Source organism: Mus musculus, chromosome 8, assembly GCF_000001635.26.
Source record: "Mus musculus strain C57BL/6J chromosome 8, GRCm38.p6 C57BL/6J".
Classification (NCBI taxonomy): domain Eukaryota; kingdom Metazoa; phylum Chordata; class Mammalia; order Rodentia; family Muridae; genus Mus; species Mus musculus.
Window position 1 is genome coordinate 110338212 of NC_000074.6, and position 19449 is coordinate 110357660.

The window sequence follows — 19449 nt, forward strand, 5'->3', positions numbered from 1 at the left end:
TATATTTTAGTAGGCCTCATTTTCCTGGAAAGTTAAGGATTTAAAATCTGCTGGTTTTAGTTTTTCTTAGGCCCAAAAGGTATTTAGCAAAACAATGAATAATCATCAAACTCTTGGGAGTTTTATAGCTAGTTGCTTTGTATTTTTTTGTTTGTTTATTTGTTTTTGATTTCTTCTTTAATTCTACCAGTGACAGAAAATGAATTCAATATGATTTTAGTCCTGGAACCCAACTGAGACTAACATTATGGCCCAGAATGTGTTCGAGCTTGGTAAATGTTTCCTGTATTTGGAGCAGGTTACATGCTTCATAAATGACAACTAGGCCAAGCTTACTAGTAACCATGGCAGTTGGCCTATAGCGCTACTAACTTTTTATCTCTTTTGGACAGCTGGTAAAAGTTACTAAAAATCACAAGTATAATTATGGATTTAGCATTTCAACTTTTGTACCATCAATTTTCACATTGGCATTTTAAACTATAATGCTTGCTATGTATACATGTTGTATTGATGTAACTTCCTGTTGAATTAACCATTTTATTATGATGGCAGCTTACTATTAGTGAGAGTGCTGGCATTTGTGGAGTAGAAAAGCTTCCTTTTGATTAATGTGGATGTGCAATGCTCTTTCTAATCCTTCGCTTTCAATTTCCCCACGTCTTCTTATTTAAAGTTTGACATTTAGAAGAATCAATCCCCAGGTGGATATTTTTTAATTGACTCTGAAAATCATCCTTTTATGTTATTATTTTATATTATTATTAAATCTTTCCATTTGGTCCTTTTATGTTGAATGAGATTCCTGACACATGACATATTTGGATTGAAGTTGCTGACCACTGTTATTATAAGCACTGTGGGAAAAATGATAAATTGAATTTTAACTGCCACCTTCCTATTATTAGCTATTGGTGTCACTAGGTAGTGACATTTAGAAACGAGTGCTTATATACTCAATCAGTGATGTATTTTTCCCATCTTGATATCCACAGGTTTATACAATATCAATTTTGGTTTTGTCAGCCCATAAAACTAATGTATCAGGGGAAAAACTGTTGCCCTAAGAATTACCTTTTAGTCACAACACACAAAATTTTAAGCCAGGAGTCTGAAAGGGAATAACATGGACTTTTGTCCTCACAAAATTATTAGTTTATTAAAAACTTACTTTTAAAATACTGCTCATTTCATTTTTAACTCATGCTTGTAATGTGATAATGTATTTAAATGTATCTAACATAAAATGCTCTAATTTTGGAGTATAATTTGTGAGTAAATGAGTCTTAATGGGTTGCAGTATAATTTAGAAAAGTTTAGTTAAGTTTTGAGATCAGTCATTTTAGGTATTCACATGATAGAGTCAAAGCTTGAAAAGCCAGTCAAAATCCGACCCAGTCAAGATCCAGTCTAATCTAGTCACAATCTAATCTAGTCACAATCTAATCCAGTCATAATGTAACCCAGTCAGAGGCAACCCAGTCCAGATTTTAAGGGGAAACTGGAGCCCTGTGACATTGAGTGGCTTCCTGAAGGCTACATATCTCATCCAACATTCAATTAAAACTCAGATGTGGACTCTGAGCCCCGAGAACTGTCCTTTCCCACCCCCACTCCCACCCCAGGGCCATCTCCCTAACCCCTTGTATTACTTACTATACAACCACTTTCCTCTTTCATTCTCGGCCTTTGAAACGCAAGCCATTTTCACAGAGGGCCTGGATTCCGGTTTCCCTTCTTAGAAGTATCTGGAGTGATACCTATACTTACACTGCTATCCTGTGCTGAAGGACAGGCAGTTTGAACCACAGTGAATATTTTGTGTATTGAAGCTTTGCTAGTCTCGGAGAAGTTCATGTCCCTGTTCTGAGGTGCTTTTGCCAACTGTGGAAAATGAATGCTCGTTCTGAAGACTAAAGACAGTATTGCTTGCATGAAATGGGCTGCCGATAAGACTATGCTCTCTTCTGTGTGGTAGGTTATCAGTGGGCAGAACCTTACATTAGTGGAGAGCAGTAATGACTGCCTAAGCTCAGGCCTCATGGAGCCCGTCCAGACAGCAGTGGTCCTTGTCTTCCCGTGTCACCTCGTAATCACGAGACTGAGCCCTCTGCAGCTGCTTGAACTATGGACTGATTTCAGGACGGACATTTAATATGGGCTGTTGGTGAATGGCTTTTCTTTATGCTTCCTCAAACAAGGTTCTAGAAGAAAGCTCACTGAATTCTCCTCAGCGGGAAGTGCTCAGTCATATTTCCAACACTTGTATTTGTCCCGTCAGCTGCGTCCTCCCCCTAGATGTGTTCTTGATAAACCACAGCTTTCAGTTCTGTGTTTTCTGTGACAGGGGTTTGAGCCAGTGCCCTGGTTACTTAAGGGCGTCAAATGTAGTGCTTCGCAAATGCCTGGTATTTGCCCACTCACATTTGCCTGAACCAGAATTCTCTCCACCTCTCTTCCCCCTCTTTGTCCTTGGAGTGTTAATACATAGTAAAATTGAGTTTGCTCAGACAGCTGCTTTTTCTCAGATATAAGTTACCTTTAACTGTACACTCTGTCCTGCAGAAGAGATTACACATAGAATTTCTCAAAGTTATACTGATAAGAGCAAAACAAAGCAAGCAACATGTGGTGGCCCTGGCCACATGGGAGGTTCAAGGCCAATCTAGGCTCTCTCTTCTAAACCTGGAAGAATGCGACAAAAGCAAGACATGTTCAATAGTGTCATTGTATGCCTGACACATGTGCAATAGTGTTGTTGTATGTCTGAAACCTGTACAATAGTGTCATTGCATGCCTGACTCATGTACAATAGTGTCACTGTATGTCTGATACATGTGTAATAGTGTCATTGTATGTATGATACATGTACAATAGTGTCATTGCATATCTGACACATGTGTAATAGTGTCGTTGCATATATGGCACACACTCATCTACTGGGGCCATCCACTACCTCTGGCTTTTCTGAGATGGTCCCTGAACCTTTGGTGGAGGGGTGCAGTATAGAGTCTCATTTAAACCTTAGCACTCCACTGTCTCTTATTCTCTGCATGACCAGTTGTGGATCTCTGTGTTGATTCCCAACCCTAGTCGAGGAGCCATTGTCAATGATACCTGCTGGGGGTCAGGGAAAAAGATTCCTTTTTTTTTATTATTCAGGGATGCAGCCTCTGAGAGTCTACCCACGCTCCAGTAGATGCCCTACACACATGTGTATGCAGGCAGCACCAAGAGAATTCAGTGGGTTTTTTTTTTTAAATGAGCACATGACATTGGGAGGGGAAAGTGGTAGGGGGAAAACTTGGAGGAAGGAAATTGAGAGAGGATTTGATCAAAACACGTTATATACACATGTGAAAGTCTCAGATTTTGTCAAATAAAACTGAGAGGTGGAAACAGCACCTGAGACCTGCAGGACAGACAGACAGCTCAGCGACTCAAGTCCTGAAACCTTCAGCTGGGTGCTGAGGAACTTTATGTAACCTGAGGGCTCCTAGAGATGAGTAGTGTGAAGAAACATATAGAGAAGACATTCTGCAAGGCTACAGGATGGTCCATATCCCCCACTGTTAGGAGTCTCAGCTAGAGTCACCATCACAGACATCCTGGAATCTCCCAGTGGAGGGAAAAGGATACCAACTCACTCACAAAACCTTCTATCCAAAATTTGTCCTGACTACAAGATGTGCAGAGACAAAGATGAAGCAGAGCCTGAGGGCACGGACAACCAATGTCTGGCCCCACTTGAGACCCATCCCATGGGCAAGCACCCATCCCTGACACTATATTAATGATACTCTGCTATGCTTGCAGACTAGAGCCTAGCATAACTGTCCTCTGAGAGGCTCCACCCAGCAGCTGATCAAAACAGGTTCAGAGATCCATAGCCAAATGTTAGACAGAGCTCAGGGAGGCTTGTGGAAGTGTTCAGGGGAAGAGCTGAGGGACCTGGAAAGAGTAGGGACTCCATAAGAAGACCAACAGAGACAACTAACCTAGACCCTTGGGGCTCCCAGAGACTGAACCACCAACCAAAGAGCATACATACATGGGCTGAACCTAGGCCTCCTGCACATATGTAGCAGATGTGCAGCTTGGTCTTCATGCTGGTCTCCTAACAACTGGAGTTGGGGCTGTCCCTGACTCTGTTGCCTGCCTTTGGATCCCATTCCCCTAATGGCCTCAGTAGGAGAGGATGTACCTTGTCCTGTAGTGGCTTAATATACCAGGTTGTGTTGGTACCCAGGGGGGCATCCTCTTTCTTAGAAGAGAAATGGGGAGGAGCTGTGTGAGGAGGTAACTGGGGGAGCTGCGATCAGGATGTAAAGTGAATGAATAAATATAAATAAATAAATAAATAAATAAATAAATGGAAAAAAAAGACACTCATCACTAGCCCATATTAAATGTCCTTCCTGAGTTTAGTATTCACAAGACAATTTCATTGTACATAAAAAAGGACATTTTTGCTGAACATTTGGTTACTTGGATGAGCCAGAGAAACAGGAACCAATGCCCGGTGAGGTGGTTGTCCCCATAAAGGTGACATTAACCACTGTCAGAGTTGGGAAATGGAGCTGTGGGCCCGCTCAGCATTTTATAGCATTACATCTCTTGTTACAGAGGAGATATTTCAGTTTGGGAGCCAGACATTGGTCGGTAGGCTTTTCTCCCAAACGCAAGATGATGGATGGGTTATTATTAGATAATATAAACGCATTCAACGATCATTATACTGGTTCTTCACAGGGCGGCTTACCGGTCATTTGCATGTTTCATTTTGTTCTACTTTCTAAAGATACAAAGGAATTCTTTTTCATCCCCGTGAAGGCTAATAAAGGAATCCCGGAAAGTAATACGGTGAGCAATGGAGCCCGATACACTCTGCAAGCGGAATGCGTAAATAGCACCCGTCCTGAGCATCTCTGCAAACTCGCCTGTGTGCATTCCCTTTCCACTGTGTGTCTGCAGAATTATGATACACTATTATAATTAGAATGTTTAGAGACGTCACCATAAAACAAACATTTTAACATGGCTGAAGAGTCAAGGGAAGCCTTCTCAGACCTAGTTTTCCTTTCGCTATTCCTTTTCTTTTTCTTTATTCGAGACAGGGTTTCTCTGTGTAGCCTTGGCTGTCCTGGAACTCACTCTGTAGCCAGGCTGGCCTCGAACTCAGAAATCTGCCTGCCTCTGCCTCCCAAGTGCTGGGATTGAAGGCTTATGCCACCACTGGCCAGCCCTTTTCTCTATTCCTTATTCCTTGGTTTAAGATAGGAATCTTTGGTTGTCAGGGATGTTTTATGGGGAAGAGTCTCACATCACTGGGTGTTAGCATTTAAAGGGACAGTAGAGGACTTTGCCCCAGGGACAGAGGGGGGTCCAGACAAGACTTGCTACTGAACTCTATCGCCAGCCTAGAGGGTGTTTTGTTTTTTTTTAATTTCTTTTTATTTTGAGATTATAATATAATTACATCATTTCCCAGTTTTCTTTCCTCCCTCCCTCCACACCCTCCTGTATACCCCCTCTTGCTCTCTTTCAAATTCATGGCCTTTTCCCCTTTAATTATTTCTACACACATGTGTGCGTGTGTGCGCCCTAAATATAACCAGCTCAGTCTGTATATTACTTGTGTGTATGTTTTCAGGGCTGACCATTTGGTATTGGGTAACCAGTTGGTGTGCTCCTTTCCTCCCTGGGGAGGACTATTCCCCACACCCCCACCCTTGCTCTCAGCATTCCTTAGTTGCCTGTAGTTCTTTGTGTAGGGTTGAGACCTCCTGGTCTTGCCCCTGTCCGTGGTAACATGCCCACTGTTGTTCTGGTTCAACTCCCCTTTAGGCAGTCATGTTTGTGAGACTTTATGTGTGTAGCTTCTGACATTATTACTAGGCGGCACAGTCTCACAATCCCCTATCCTCTGGCTTTTACAGTCTGTCTGTCCTCTCCTTCCATCCTGTTCCCTGAACCTTAGGTGTGGAAGTTGATTTATAAATGTATCCACTGGGACTGGACTCCTGCCTTTTGATTTGTCATGGTTTTGCGTAATGGTCTCTGTCTCCTGCAAAAAGAAGTTTCCTTGATGAGGCGCGAGGACTGCACATAGCTGCGGGTATAGAGACAAACATATAGAATGGGGTTAGGGATTATGCTGGTTTGGTAAAGCGTCAGTTGTCAGGTCTTCTTACTACTAGTCCTGGGTAGTTGTCTAGGTAACTGGTACCAGGCATGACTTCCCTCCTGTTGAGTGACTCTTCAGTGATTAAAGAGCTGTTGGTGACCATTAATGGATGCAGGCCACTACTTTACCCAGAAGGTTATCATGCCATACTGGGCATCAATGTGGTTCAGAGACATCATAGCTGGGTAGGACTGTTGGTTGCCCCTCTCTTTTAGAGACCAGCATGGAGCCCTCTGGTACCACCAAAGCTAGTCCTCAGGGAGGTAGCCTTCAGGTCAGATCCAGCTCGGCCTCTGGCCCCTGCATCTGAAGTACATGGTGTCTTCAACAATAGAAGCATTCTACTTCTGGGAGGGGGCAACCAAGGGCAATACTGACAGTCTATAGTGTTTGGGGATCTATTGGACCACTCTGATCAATAACTCAAAGGGGGACTTTTGAGTGTCCCGGTGCTGGGGGTTTTGTTTGATTGTCTTTGGCTCTTAGAGGGAGCATTGTCAGCTCAGATGAGAGAATTTCATTTAAACTATACATGCATATTTACTATACATATAGTATGTTACTTTAGGTAGATAATTAATAGTATGTTTTCTTATAAGTTTTTCATGCATTCTTACTTTTCTCCTGTATCTTCCCCCCACTTCTTTATTAGATCCCCTTTTCCCATTTCCCATTTTACACTTGTACCCTGCTATGTCCTCTCTATTTTTTCCCAACCCTACCATGGCAATGGTCTCCTTCTCTTCTTTCCTTTTCTTTTCTTTCCTTTCCTTTTCTTTTCTTTTCTTTTCTTTTCTTTCCTTCCCTTTTCTTTTCTTTCTTTCTTTCTTTCTTTCTTCCTTCCTTTCTTTCTTTCTTTCTTTCTTTCTTTCTTTCTTTCTTTCTTTCACTCTTTCTTTCTTTCTTTCTTTCTTTCTTTCTTTCTTCCTTCCTTCCTTCCTTTCTTCCTTCCTCCTCTTCCTTCTTCTCCCTCTCCCACTCCCTTTCACTCTTCTCCTTCTCCTCCTCCTCTTTCTTCTTTTTCTCCCTCTTCCTCCCCCTCTCCTCCTCCTCCTTCTCTTCCTCTTCCCCTTCCCCTCTTCCTTTTCTTCTTCCTCCTTCTTTCCTTCTTTCCCTTTCTTGATTTCTGTAGTCACTCCTGAGTATATACTCATATCTTAACATTTTGGAGTGACATTTGATTCTTGTCTTTCTGGGTTTGGGTTACTTCACTCAATACCATTTTTTTCTAGTTCCCCCCATTGACAGGGCTAGACCCTGGGGAAGAATGTGGGAGCTAGAGGACATGTCTTTACCTCTTTCCGTCCCAGAAAGGACTGAGTGTACAAACCCCGGGCACATTAATGACTGTGCCCAGGTAGAGCCAGAGCTTGAACCCAAGTCCCTGCCATGCTCTAAGCCAGGCCCCATTTACAAACCTGCACTGCCTTTGGTTCAGACCAGTGGCAATTTTAGTCTTGTCGCTGCCATGCTGGACTTGTGGTTTGAATTTGAAATTCCCCCATAGGCTCATGGTGCCCAGCTGGTGTTTGGGGAGGCTGTAGAACTGTTAGGAGACAGAGGTTTCCTAGAGGGAGAATGCCGCTGAGAGGCAGGTCTTGAGGTTTTATGACCCAGCCTCACCTCCTGTCTGTTCTCTGATTCCTGACTGTGGATGTAATATGTCAATTGTTTCAATCTCTTGCTTCTATGCCTCCCCGACCACGTGGACTATATCCCCTCAAACTCTAAATAAACCCTTCCACACTTCAGTTATGTCCTGCCAGATATTCGTCATAGTGACAAGCGAAGTAGCTCACATAGCTGGTGAGCTCAGATTGCCCCATTTTAGCTTCGTAAAGAAAGGGATGAGGAATTTGCATTGAGCGGTATGCATATGACAGTGCTAAATTTGACTCTGCTGTGGTCAAGATCTGAGCAGCGTTCATTCACCCTCCCCAACAGCTTGTTCCCTTGAGACTCCATAGCTCCCCGCATCCATCTTATTTCATATACCCACATCCTCTGTTATCTCCAAGTTCTAAAGCCACGGTGGGGGATGTATTGTGCACACAGCTAGCTTCACATTTAGTTTGGGGAAATTAGTTTTGCTCATGTTTGGCTTTGTTTGATTGATAGTAGTAAACCTGGCAAAATGTAATATGATACCTTCCACGAAATTTATTTCTTCCTGGGACATAATAAATGATTCTTGCACTGCTGCACCCAATGCCGGAAACTGAAGCAGAGTGGGAACAGGGAGTCCAAGGACACAGAGAAGTGCCAGCATAGATGCACACAGCCTCTGCATCCCCACAAGCACGCCACCACCTCTATCCTGTGCCTCTTAGATAGCTAGGGTATGGAGAACCCTTTAAAGGTTGCCTTTAGGCTAATGCATATCAAAACAAGTATCCTAAAATACTTGGGGACAAAAAGAAGAGCTGTCACTCCCTCCTTGTCTTAGTTACTCTTCTATTGCTGTGATGAGACACCATCACCAAGGCAATTTGTAGAAGAAAGCTTTCATTGGCGGCTTACAGTTTCAGAGGGTGAGTCCATGACCATCATGGCAGGGAGCACGGCAGCAGCAGGCAAGTAGGGATGATGCTGGAGAGCAGCAGAGAGCTCACATCCTGAGACACAAGCTTGAGGTACACACACTCATACACACACACACACACACACACACACACACACACACACACACACACACACAGAGAGAGAGAGAGAGAGAGAGAGAGAGAGAGAGAGAGAGAGAGCATGCTAACTGGAAATGATGTGTAGGCTTTTGAAAATTCAAAGCCCACCTCCCAGTGACACACTTCCTCCAAAGGCCACACCTCCTAATCCTTCAACACTAATTAGGGACTAAGCATTTCAGTATCTGAGCATCTGGGGGCCATTCTCATTCAAACCACCACACTCCTCTTCTATGGATCAGATGGATTTTGGAAAGTAGCGGGGGTGGGGGGGGTGGGGGTGGGGGGGGGGAGTTCTAGGAAAAAGACATAGTAGTTATTGTATTTCTGGCCAGGCACATTGTTGCAGTGAGCAAGCCAACCTGATCACACTCATTTGTGGGATTTGTGGATTGGTGTGAGATAGGCCCTTCAGTCTTTTATCCTTTGATTATTTTTTTTTAATACAACAAAACACCTCAAATAGCCACAGAAACAGAACAAGTAAAGCCATGTTATATAATACATATTGGCTTTAACTCACCTCAGCAGGTTTCCACACAAGTTCCTTTGAAGGGCTCTATTTTTTATTCCTTGTAACCAAAATATAAATTTGAAGCCACCTTGTTACCTTTTCTAATCTACTGTCCACATCCAATGTAGGGGACTTTATGTTATTCCTAAATTTGCATTATCCCACGTGATGTGTTATACTGTTACTCCATCTTTAAATGTCACAGCATATGATGCAGACTGTTCTCCACCTCGATTTATTCACTCAGTGATGTGATTTACAGATTTAAATGTATAGGCACACATTATATAGTATAATATGGGATTTTTAATTTTGCATGTATATACATGCCTGTATATAGAGGCCAGAAGTCAATGTTGGGTGTCTGTCTGTTACCCTGCCTATTATTATTTGAGACAGGTTCTCTCATTGACCCTAGAGGCACCAGTTGCCTAGACTGGCTGGCCGTGAGTGCTGGGAGTCTACCTGTCTCCGCACCACCAGTGCTAAGGTTGCAGATGCACACCACCATGCTTGGCTTGTACACGGATCCTGAACTTAGCTTCTCGTGGCTGTACAAAAGGCACTTTACTGAGTGAGCCCACTCCTCAGGCTCCCAAAATGCCATAAGTTATCTATTCTCCTACAGGACATTTAGGCCCTTTCTGGTTTTTCTGTTATTACAGACAGTGCTGCCCTGAGCATCCTTGCACAATGTCCTACAGCTGGGTGAGATTTTCTTTTTGAGTAAATTCCTACAGGTACAATTTCTGGGTGACAAAGACATTTTATATGACATTTCCTTGGGTAGTAGATTGACCCAAGCAACTCTACCAATTTATATTTTCCTCAGCAAACATGAGAAGTTTTGTTTTCCACATCTTTACCAATCTAGTACCAACAGGGTACTGTGAAACTGTTTAATTTTTGTTAACATGCTTGATTATGGGATGGCATCTCAGTTTACATTTATTGTATTATTGGGCAGTTTTACATATTTATTGTAAGCTCTATAATAATTATAATAATAATTCACTAAAGATTTTAGATGGGATAGTATATGTTTAAAAAACTGAAACATTGCCAAAGTATATATTGCTTTCATATGTTCCCATTTACCCAGCCCACTACCATTTTATTAGTTTCTTGAACAATTTTTATGCAAATAAATGCAAATGTGAATGCACAGCATCTTCCTTCCGCACACAGAATATAAAATACAATATAAGTTGTTCTGCATACTTTTCCATCTACTACTGCATCCGTGGATCCTACCTCAAGCCTGTGTGCGTTTTATACACACACTGAGCACTTCTTTCGGAGGGACGGTGTCCTTCTGGCCCATAAGTCACATTCTCACTCCGTGCTTCCTAAGAACAGCGCCATTTTAAACACCCAGTTCATCTCGGAACACATTCCCAGGAGTGAGACACAGAGCCGACAGGATGGCAATGTTGGTTGAATTTTGCTCCACATTACCAAACTCAACGCCGGGAATGGAAAAGGATAGACCATTTCATGTTTCCTTCCCCTCTGACAAGAAACTGCATTTTCAAACATTTTTTTTTAAATTTTAACCAATTTAGTGTCAATATTTATTTGTGCTTTGATGGTCCTAATATAAGCTCATTTTTATTTGTGTGTCTTTCATTAGAGCAAATGTGTGCATCTTTTCAGCATACGTAGCATCTTTTTATATTTCCAGCTTTGCAGCCTTATCCCAATCTATTGAACCGTTGTCTTGATTTTTGAAGTTGTATTTTTTTCTTTTTAATAGTGTTTAAGATTTCCACACAATGTATTTTGATCATATTCAGCATCTCTCTCTCCTCTCAGACCCTCCTCTTCCCTACCCACCCAACTTTGTGTCCTCTTAAAACAAAAACCATCATCCATAGTTTGTGCTACCGGTGTGCTCAGGCATGTGTTGTCGCCTACCGGTGTGTGTTAGTTCTACTAGGGGCCATACCCCTAATCTAGACTGACTCTCCTTCCCAAGCAGCAACCAGTTGCCAGTAGATCCTTATCTAGGACTCCCCACCTCTCCAAACCCTGGATTGTCTGGCACCAGCTAGTGCAAGCCTTGTATGTGCTGCCATAACTGTTAATTTATATGTGCAACTGCCCTGCTGAGTCTCATTGTAGCCATCTGCCACCTCTGGCCTTACAATCTTTCTGTCCTTTCTTCTGCAGCCTTGGGATAAGGAGGCAATATGACATAGACACACCATTTAGGGCCAAGAATTCCACAGCCTCTCTTTTATTCTTTGGCCAGTTGTAAGTCTCTGTTAATTACCATCTACTAAAAAGAAGCTTCTCTGAGGAGGGATGAGAGGTGCACAGATCAATAGGTAGAGCTCCAATTAAGTCATTAGAAGTCAGTTTAATACTATGACCACGTAGAGTAATAGTAGCAGGTTCCTGCTAGGGTCTATGACCTACCCATCCATAGTTTCTCTCTACATTCGTATACTCTCCATCAGATGCATAACTAGTAGAGATTTCTCTGTTCTGTGAGGTGCCTCTTCACTCAAATGATGGTGTCTTTGCTGTAGAGAAGCTTTGTACTTTCATGAGACCCCGTTTATTAATTTCTCTTCTTTACACCTATGCTCCTGTGGTCCTGTTCAGGAAGCCCTTTCCTGTACCAGTGAGGAAAATCCAGTCCCTACCCTGCCCTCTACCAGATCCAGGGCATCAGGCTTTGTAGACTTTTCAAACTGTGTTTTCAATTTTGCAAATTTGTTTCCGGCATCAATGAAGGACATATCATTTCTTCCTTTGAGTCACGATAGACTTAAACCAAACGTAGACGTGCTATTGTTTAAAAGCAAGGAGAGCATTATGAAAGGACCCAGAAAGTGAAAGACACTCTGTCTCTCTTACTCCTGGTGGCAAACTCTTCAGCTGAAATTAGGAGAACTGGAGGCTGGAGAATATGGCATCGTTAAAGTGCTGAGGGAAAACGAGGTCAAACTGGGCCGTTTTTAGCATTCCAGTATCCTTGGAAGGTAAAAACAAGATAACGACATTTTTCAGACAAAAAATTAAAACCTGAAAAATTTTTATAGATTTCCTGTTTGTTATATTTCCCCTTGGTCAGGCTGAAGATTACATTCCATTATCTTTAAATTGCTGCTATTTCGGTTAACACATCAGGTATAGCTCTATTCTTTTAACCAAAAGATGCATGAATTATTCACTTTACATCCTGATCACACCCCCTCTCGCCCCTTCTCTCCTCCCTGTCCTGCCCTTACAAGCCCCTCCCCCCATTACCTCCTCCCTTTCTCTGAGGAGAAGGGGAAGTCCCCCTTGGGTACCACCCATCCCCTAGGACATCCAGTTGCAGTAGGCCTAAGCTCATCCTCTCCCGCTAAGGCCCAACTAGGTACTCCAGGTAGGCAACCGAGTCAGACACAGTCTCCACTCCAATTGTTAAGAATAGTTAAAATGAAAATCAAGCTTACACATCTGCTACAGATGTGCAGGGAGGGGGCCTAGGTCCAGCCTTTGCTTGCTCTTTGGTTGGTGGTTCAGTCTCTGTGAGTCCTCATGGGCCCAGGCTAGTTGACTCTGTAGGTCTTCTTGGTGTGTCCTTGACCCCTCTGGCTCACTCAATCCTATCCCCTACTCTTCTACAAAACTGCCTAAGCTCTGCCTGATGTGTGGCTGTGGGTCTGTGCATCTGTTTCCATCCTTCTCTGCTGGATGAAGCCTCTCAGGAGACAGTTATGCTAGGCTCAACCATAGCATAGCAGAGTATTAATAGTGCCAGGGGCAGGCTCTCTCACATGGGATGTGTTTCAAGTTGGGCTAATCATTGTCTGGTCATTCCCTCAACCTCTGTTCCATCTTTATCCCTGTGCATGTTAAAAACAGGACAAATTTTGGGCTAAAGGTTTTGGGAGTAGGTCTATTCTTAAAGGCAGTGTTTTGTCTTTCTCTGCTTTCAGGATTTTGTCTTCAATTTCCTGTGGTTTTTATTGTAATATATTTAGGTATATATTTCCTCTAGTCTACCCCATTTTAATTCCTCTGGGTTTTGGAACTATCACCTGATGTCCCTAATTCCAGGAAACTCTTAGCCATCATCTCTTGAAATATTGTCTTGGCTAGATGTGACCATCTCCATCCCGAGGTCCCCGAGAGTCCCCTACACTCGTGTTATTTTCTTATGCTTTTATACTTTTTGAACTATTTTTCATTTCACTGATTTCTCTCATAAAAATAGAAATTCTCTTATTATGGGTATCCTTTAAAGGTTCTTATCCTCCCTTGCAGTCTTTGTTTCTTGTTAAATTTTAGGCCATTTTATTTTATTTCATTTTTCATCTGTAAGTCCTCAAGTATGGCTGTTCTTCACATTTTAGATTCTTTTTTAGTCTCCCGTTCTCTGGGTACAGCTTTCACATCATCCATTGATTTTTTTTTTCTTATGAACATGCTAAGTGTGGTTGGTGTGTGGTCTCTCTCTGATGGTGCCTGGTATCTGTTCTTGGCGAGCCCACTTCTGTTTTCCACGTGTTAGTAGTTCTAACATGTGAGGCTTCAATTCTTTGCAAGCATCATTATATTTGGCTGTGTAGTGTTGGAAAATTTAAAATTGTGGTTGTAGATGCCTCCCGCTGAAGTAGTAGTTCTCAACTTATGGCAGATGCAACCCCTTTGGGAGCCAAACATCCCTTTCACAGGGTCTGCCTAAGACCATCAGAAAGTACGAATGTTTTCATTCACGCATAACAGTAGCAAAATTACAGAAGTAGCAAGAATTTTATGGGGGTCGGGGGAGGGTCACTGCAGCATGAGGAATTGTATTAAAAAGGAAGGTTGAGAACCCCTGCTCTAGAGAAAAATGAGTTGTTCCTCCGCTTTGTCCCAGGTCAGAATCAGTGAGTGACATAAACTCGAAGCTTGAAGTGTTCTGTAAAGTGTAGGCGATTTCAGCAAGACAGTCTGACAGTAAACCGCGGAGATGGAGGGCCATCTCCATCCGGTTCACCCTCGTTTTGGGGGTGCAGTTCTTTTAGTAACAGAATTTATAGGGAAGGTCTTTTTATCTTGTCTACTAACTCATAAATGGAGCCCAATGTCATCCACACTTAAATATGCAAATGCGAACAGTGAGTTTTCAATTATCACATTTCCCTCCCCAGAAAGTCTGAATTCTTTTTTTATGAAGGATGTCCATGGAAATATGGGTAATTCTTACCTCTAAACTGCAGGCCTAGGCTTTTGTGAGGAGAATGAGGCATTTCAGTTTCTTTGTGCATGGCTTTATAGTGCTTAAATTTGATTATCTGTCTATCAATCCATCTATCATCTGTTGGTCTACGTTTATCTATCTATCTATCTATCTATCTATCTATCTATCATCCATCTATCATCTATCTATCCGTCCATCCACCTATCTATCTATCATCTATGTATGTATGTATGTATGTATGTACGTACGTACATATCTATCTATCTATCTATCTATCTATCTATCATCTATCATCCATCTATCATCTATCTATCTATCCATCCATCCACCTATCATCTATGTATGTATGTATGTATGTATGTATGTACATATCTATCTATCATCTATCTATCTATCTATCTATCTATCTATCTATCTATCTATCTATCATCTATCTTCCTACAATCTTTAAACTTTAGACTCACAGGTTTGGCGCTTGCTTTTTCTTCCAGCTGTGATAAAGTTAAAGGGAACCTGCGAAATCTTATCCGCTTGTCTAGGGCTATGAACAGGAACAGCGACATGTAGATTAGTGTTTAAAAATGGTGAAGAATGATGTATTTGACCTTTAAAATCTAAATTACCACTAAACTTGCAACCAGGTCCAGATTACCTGGGGATAAGAGCAGTCGGTTCCACCTGGATCCATTGAGCAGCTGCTTGGGAGTATCCTACCCCAAAGCAGCGTCTCGGAACTCAGGTTATTGACTTAACTCAGGTGGCTATTTGGCTCATATGCGACTGTTAAAACTAAGAAACTATTGCTGAAAACAAAGGGTGAATTACCATGCTTTTGCAATTCTAGTTAAAACTTGTACAGCACAGTTATACACAGTATGCATAGTATTTACGTCTACCCTTTCTCTTTTTAAATTTTCCTTATGTATGTGTGTTTTCTGCATATATGTCGTTGTGCCATGTGCATGTCTGCTACCCTCAGAGGCCAAAAGGAGGAGTCACATTCCCTGTAACTGGAGCTCCAGTTGGTTGTGAGCCACCATGTGGGTGGTAGGAATCAAACCTAGGTCCTCTGGGAAGGCAGCCAGTGCTTTTATCTCCTGAGCTGTCTCTCCGGGCCCTTTTCTGTTTTAACACTAGAGTGATACACTCACTGTAGCCCCCACAGAGTCAAGAAAACTCTAGTTTTTGGGTGTGCATCTTCTTGAATGCCCAGTGGCCTCACATGCCTACCATCAAGATAGCCGTGAGTCTGCAATAGTCCGTGACTGCTGTTTTGCCAGGATCCTGAGATTGAGATACTTTTAAAGATTAACTCATGGTTTTGGTTGTTCCTTCTTTCTATGTCTCTGCTACCCAGGCACAGTGTACTGTGTGTTGCTGTCATTGTTTGGACATGTAATTCTGGTTTTGAACTTACTGAATCTGGTTTCTGACCCCTGTGGGAACTTAAAAATCCTTGGTGCTGAGCCACTAGTCCCAAGTGTATTTGACTGGATCTTTTCAGAACCAGACACTAGATCATGCTGGAACCAAAGACAAGGCTTGTGTTTAAATTCTGAAGTGCCTGGTCCTCCTGGCCAAGTTGTAAGCCTGAAGAATATTTATGAAGAAAAATATCCCCAGAGAACATTTCATAATAATTCATATTTTATGTGGCTTATATATTTTTTAAAAATGACCAGAGAAGATAGTTTAATTTCCTGTAACTTCAACAAAGGGTGATAATTAAGTTTTCTGATCATGTCTGACTCTGGGTTGACGGTCTGGAGGACATATAAAATATAAAATATAAAATGGATGGTCCACATTCCCTCACCTCATCTTGATTTTTTTTTAAGGCCAGAAGTATCATTCTAGAATTAGTCTTTTATGTGTTTACACATGTATGTGTACATGCCTGTGCAGGCCAGAGATCAGTGTCAGGCCTCAATCTACCTTGTTATTTGAGACAAGGTCACCTTTGTCTAGATTGGCTGACCAGTGAACCCCCAGGAATCCACTGGTCTCCTCTTCCCCAGCACCAAAACTCTGGGCGGTGCATGCTTGGCTTTTTGTGAGGTTCTGAGAAGTCAAACTCAGATGTTCAGGCTTTTGTGGGAAATACTTTATTAAGTGAGCCTTCTCCCCATCCTAGGATAAATCTTAAAGTGTCTTTCTTCCTTATTAATTTCCAGGTGAAATGGTATTTGTATGTCTCTATGGAGTTGCCATAGATGTGAATATAAGACTGGACAAGAATTCGTTGATCATGGAGAAAACCTACATATCTCTGGCCAACCAGCGGTCTATAACCATTCACAATCGCACTAATATAATTGCCCACTTCCAGTGGAAGGTGTTTGCCACCGAAGAAGAGGAAGACAAAGAAAAATACAAGTATGGTGGGGGTAAATCAGGTTAATGTGGGGGGGGGGAGGGGCAGGAAGCAGTGTTTCTACAGTGCATTCTTTTTTTCATAACATTTTTTTAAAAATTCACATTACCCCTTCTAGTCCCGCTCTTACAGCCCCCCACCCATACTTCTCCTTCTCCTCAGAGAAGGGGAAGTCCCCCTTGGCTAGCACCCCATGCTGGAACATCCAGTCTCAGCAGGACTAGGTATACTCTCTCCTACCGAGGCCCAGCAGTCCAGGTAGGGGAGGGGGATCCCGTTCTTAGCCATCATAATGTCTAAACCTGAGGCACTGGCTCTACTGCAGGGTACCCTTGGGAGCTTTGGAACATCAGATGCTGGTTGTAGCTATTCAGTTACACTTAACCTGGTTATACGGTAGCAGTAATTAAAGATTTAATCGGTTTTAAAATGACATTCTCTTAGACTTGACCTTAGTACATGGAGATAAGAATGGATCAGTTCGCATTCTTCTACATGATAACTGCCAGTTGAGCCAGCACCATTTGTTGAAAATGCTGTCTTTCTTCCACTGGATGGTTTTAGCTCCCTTGTCAAAGATCAAGTGACCATAGGTGTGTGGGTTCATTTCCGGGTCTTCAATTCTATTCCATTGGTCTACCTGTCTGTCGCTATACCAGTACCATGCAGTTTTTATCACAATTGCTCTGTAGTACAGCTTGAGGTCAGGCATGGTGATTCCACCAGAGATTCTTTTATCATTGAGAAGATTTTTTTGCTATCCTAGGTTTTTTTGTTATTCCAGATGAATTTGCAAATTGCCCTTTCTAATTCCTTGAAATTTTGAATTGGAATTTTGATGGGGATTGCATTGAATCTGTAGATTGCTTTCGACAAGATAGCCATTTTCACTATATTAATCCTGCCAATCCATGAGCATGGGAGATCTTTCCATCTTCTGAGATCTTCTTTGGTTTCTTTCTTCAGAGACTTGAAGTTCTTAACATACAGATCTTTTACTTCCTTAGTTAGAGTCACACTAAGGTATTTTATATTATTTGTGACTATTGTGAAGGGTGTTGTTTCCCTAATTTCTTTCTCAGCCTGTTTATCCTTTGTGTACAGAAAGGCCATTGATTTGTTTGAGTTAATTTTATATCCAGCTTCTTCATTGAAGCTATTTATCAGGTTTAGGAGTTCTCTGGTGGAATTTTTAGGGTCATTTATATATACTATCATATCATCTGCAAATAGTGATATTTTGACTTCTTCCTTTCCAATTTGTATCCCCTTGACCTCCTTTTGTTGTCTAATTGCTCTGGCTAGGACTTCAAGTACTATATTGAATAGGTAGGGAGAAAGTGGGCAGCCTTGTCTAGTCCCTGATTTTAGTGGGATTGCTTCCAGCTTCTCTCCATTTACTTTGATGTTGGCTACTGGTTTGCTATAGATTGCTTTTATTATGTTTAGGTATGGGCCTTGAATTCCTGATCTTTCCAAGACTTTTATCATGAATGGGTGTTAAAATGACGTTCTTTGCTGTTTTTAAAGCACTAATATACATGTGTGTATTCCTTTTCATAGCCCTGACTAAGTTTATCAGCTCTTACAGTGAGTCCCCAAACAGTTTGTTTTGGGCTGGCATCAATGTCACCTCTCTCTCCCTCTCTCTCTCTCTCTCTCTCTCTCTCTCTCTCTCTCTCTCTCTGTGTGTGTGTGTGTGTGTGTGTGTGTGTGTGTGTGAGTGAGTGAGTGTGTGTGTGAGTGTGTGTGTGTGTGTGAGTGTGTGTGTGTGTGTGAGTGTGTGTGTGTGTGTTTGTGTGTGTGTAAAGATGTTCCCAGAAAACAGGAAGAATAAGGGAAAGACAGGTTTAAATGTAATGATTTTTATATTCCTGGTTTTCCACAACACCACCTAGTTTCTCTGGACCATGTAATTTAATAATGATTTCTTAGTGGGATATTTAATAGTCTGCTTTTATTTTTAATGATACTTCAGATAGCAGCAAAGCTTAGAAAAATGTAAAACCGGCTGGCTTTTAGCTTCCGGCCTAATGGTTATATTCTGGATGTTTCTTTCCAGTGGCCCCATCCTTGCCTGTCAAAGCTGGGCTTTCATTTTCTGTCCCTCAGACCTCTCTGAAAGAACACTTCTATTGCTTTCATTTCCATTTGCATGAAAGATTAGCCCTGGGAAGCCTCAAGGCTTTGTTTGAAACCAAGTTAGTGTGGAATAAAACTAAAAGTCCCTAGAAGAAGTCCCCCAGAGCACTGTCCCTAATTGAATCAGAAGGATCCAGGACAGTGATGGGACACAGTGGGCCGAAGCCTGGCTGTCTAGGCGATGAGCAGGATCGCCACTGTGCCTCACTTACCCTGCCTACAAACCTCACTGGGCCTCATGGCTTAGAAATGTTAATGAGCTGCTTTTTATCCTTAATTATTAATACTTTTTAGAACTGTATGAAGTATTATAATGAAGCCCATTCGTATGTACAGTTAATACATGCTAATAAAAAGGGCAGAGGT

General features: G+C 42.0%; 1 protein-coding gene across 7 annotated transcripts in view; it reads left to right on the forward strand.

The window, feature by feature from the left end:
• The window catches only part of Hydin (HYDIN, axonemal central pair apparatus protein), a 343286-nt gene that overhangs the window by 71244 nt on the left and 252593 nt on the right, over positions 1 to 19449 (forward strand). For all 7 annotated transcript variants that reach the window (XM_030243552.1, NM_172916.2, XM_030243556.1 and 4 more), the window contains one exon: positions 16742 to 16943. In XM_030243552.1, coding sequence (XP_030099412.1) covers positions 16742 to 16943 — 202 coding nt within the window. The remainder of the gene's footprint in view (positions 1 to 16741; positions 16944 to 19449) is intronic.